The sequence below is a fragment of the Mandrillus leucophaeus genome, unplaced genomic scaffold, assembly GCF_000951045.1.
Source record: "Mandrillus leucophaeus isolate KB7577 unplaced genomic scaffold, Mleu.le_1.0 Scaffold74, whole genome shotgun sequence".
NCBI classification, from domain to species: Eukaryota; Metazoa; Chordata; class Mammalia; order Primates; family Cercopithecidae; genus Mandrillus; species Mandrillus leucophaeus.
This window is the reverse complement of record NW_012108030.1, coordinates 3,342,314-3,345,286: the sequence shown is the minus strand read 5'-3', so window position 1 is coordinate 3,345,286 and position 2,973 is coordinate 3,342,314. Positions and strand designations below refer to the sequence as shown.

General features: G+C 54.9%; 1 protein-coding gene across 1 annotated transcript in view; it reads left to right on the top strand.

The window, feature by feature from the left end:
• Nucleotides 1-314: 314 nt before the first annotated feature.
• FCGRT (Fc fragment of IgG, receptor, transporter, alpha) overlaps nucleotides 315-2,973 on the top strand; it is a gene marked incomplete at its 5' end in the record, with an annotated part of 20,089 nt that continues 17,430 nt past the window's right edge. The window contains 2 exons of the mRNA XM_011966076.1: nucleotides 315-584; nucleotides 662-937. Coding sequence (XP_011821466.1) covers nucleotides 315-584; nucleotides 662-937 — 546 coding nt within the window. The remainder of the gene's footprint in view (nucleotides 585-661; nucleotides 938-2,973) is intronic.

The window sequence follows — 2,973 nt, the reverse complement described above, 5'->3', positions numbered from 1 at the left end:
TTCTCTCTCTCTCTCTCTGGGTCTCTGTCCTTCTCTCTCTCTCTCTGGGTCTCTGTCCTTCTCTCTCTCTCTCTCTCTGGGTCTCTGTCCTCTCTCTCTCTCTCTCTCTGGGTCTCTCTCTCTCTCTCTGGGTTTCTGTCTCTGTCTCTCTCTCTCTGGGTCTCTTGTCCTCTCTCTCTGGGTCTCTTGTCCTCTCTCTCTGGGTCTCTGTCCCCTCCCTCTGAATCTTCCCTCTCCCTCCATAATAGATTCTTCTCCCTCCCTGGATATCTGTCCCACTGCAATCTAGTTCCCCGCCCATGTGCTCCCTTCAGCTCTGTCTCTGTCTGCAGAAAGCCACCTCTCCCTCCTGTACCACCTCACCGCGGTGTCCTCGCCTGCCCCGGGGACACCTGCCTTCTGGGTGTCCGGCTGGCTGGGCCCGCAGCAGTACCTGAGCTATGACAGCCTGAGGGGCCAGGCGGAGCCCTGTGGAGCTTGGGTCTGGGAAAACCAAGTGTCCTGGTATTGGGAGAAAGAGACCACAGATCTGAGGATCAAGGAGAAGCTCTTTCTGGAAGCTTTCAAAGCTTTGGGGGGAAAAGGTGAGATTCGAATCCGGAGGGGCAAGGGGCTGGGTCCATGCTCCTGGGCCCCGCTTACCTGTGTGTGGGCGCCCCAGGCCCCTACACTCTGCAGGGCCTGCTGGGCTGTGAACTGAGCCCTGACAACACCTCGGTGCCCACCGCCAAGTTCGCCCTGAACGGCGAGGAGTTCATGAATTTCGACCTCAAGCAGGGCACCTGGGGTGGGGACTGGCCCGAGGCCCTGGCTATCAGTAAGCGGTGGCAGCAGCAGGACAAGGCGGCCAACAAGGAGCTCACCTTCCTGCTATTCTCCTGCCCACACCGGCTGCGGGAGCACCTGGAGAGGGGCCGTGGAAACCTGGAGTGGAAGGGTGAGCTGGATCTGCAGCCACAGGCTGTTCTGTCCTCTCTGCCATCACGCCCACCTGCCTCAGTTCCCCTGTCAGGACCCTCAGTCAGCCTCCCACTGCAGCCCACGCTCTGCCCCCCATTCCTCAGGGGTTCTTCTACATTCAGCCCTCCCATGGCTCCCCAGCGCCCCCCCAAGACAAACTCTTGGCTTCCTTGCCTTTTTTTGTTGAGACGAAGTTTCACTCTTGTTGCCCAGGCTGGAGTGCAATGGTGCGATCTCGGCTCACTGTAACCTCCGCCTCCCGGGTTCAAGTGATTCTCCTGCCTCAGCCTCCCTAGTAACTGGATTACAGGCATGCATCACCATGCCTGGCTAATTTTGTATTTTTAGTAGACGGGGTTTCTTCATGCTGGTCAGGCTGGTCTCAAATTCCCAACCGCAGGTGATCTGCCCGTCTCAGCCTCCCAAAGTGCTGGGATTATAAGCGTGAGCCATCGCACCTGGCTGTCTTTTTTTTGTTTTTTGAGACAGATTCTCTCTCTGTCACCCCAGGCTGGAGTGTGGTGGCACAATCTCGGCTCACTGCAGCCTGAACCTCCCAGGCTCAAGCAATCCTCCCACCTCAGCCTCCCAAGTAGCTGGGACCACAGCATCGTCACACCTGGCTGACTTTAATTTTTGTAGACACAGTGTCTCACTACGTTGCCCAGGCTGGTCTTGAACTCCTAGGCTCAAGCAGTCTTCCTGCTTTGGCCTCCTGAATAGCTGAGATTACAGGTGCATACCACCATAACTGGCTAATTTTTTTTTTAGTTTTCCGCACAGTCTGCCACCCAGGCTAGTGTGCAGCAGCGTGATCTCAGCTCGCTGCACACTCTGCCTCTTGGGTTTAAGCGATTCTCCTGCTGCAGCCTCATGAGTAGCTGGCACTACAGGCACATCCACCATCTCTGGCTAATTTTTGTAGTTTTAGTAGAGACAGGGTTTTGTCATGTTAGCTAGGCTGGTCTCAAACTCTTGACCTCAAGTGATCCACTCACCTCAGCCTCCCAAAGTGGTGGGATTACAGGCGTGAGCCACCGCATCTGACCATACCTGGCTAATTTTAAAAATTTGTTGTAGAGATGGCATCTCGCTGTGCTGCCCAGGCCAGACTCAAACTCCTGGCCTCAAGTGATTCTCCCACTTTGGCCTCTCAGGGTGCTGGGATGACAGGTGTGAACCACTGTGCTTGGCCTTCCTTGCCTTAATGCCCTCGTCAGACCCACGCAGCAGCACTTGTCTCTACACAGCTGTCAGAGTCTAGGCTCCAGCCACCCAACATGAGCAATCTTCTCCCTCTGAGCATTTGTTCATCCAGTTCCCCCGGCCCCTCTCTGTTCCACCCTTCCCCCTCTCTGCATATACTCCAGCCCTCCTTATTCTTCAAGGTCGGGGCTGGATATCACTTCCTCTGAGAAGCCTTCTCTCAGCTCTGTAGGGCAGAGTTCACTGTTTCCTCCCCAGCGGCCCTAGATCCCCATTCATTCAACTGTTGGCCAAGAGCATTTGCACTGCCAGACGCCGCTCTGGGCCTTGAGCAAAGAGGGAAGTGACACACGTTCACCCTCTGCGGCTTCCAGGCTGCTGGACAAAGATAGATATCGGCTGGGGATTTGCACAGATGTTCATTCCAAGTGCCACAAAGGAGAAGTTGAGACTTAACCAGGTAGTTTTTCTTTGATCGTCGTCTTTCTTTTTTAAGTAGGGAAAATTTCCTTTTTTTTTGAGATGGAGTCTCGCTCTTGTCGCCCAGGCTGGAGTGCAGTGGCACAATCTCGGCTCACTGCAACCTCCGCCTCCCAGCTTCAAGTGATTTCTGCCTCAGCCTCCCGAGTTGCTGGGACTACAGGCACGCACCACCATACCTGGCTAATTTTTGTATTTTTTTTAGTAGAGACAGGGTTTCACCATGTTGGCCAGGATGGTCTTGATCTCTTGACCTCGTCATCCGCCTGCCTCGGCTTCCCAAAGTGCTGGGATTACAGACATGAGCCACTGTGCCCGGCCTTTTTT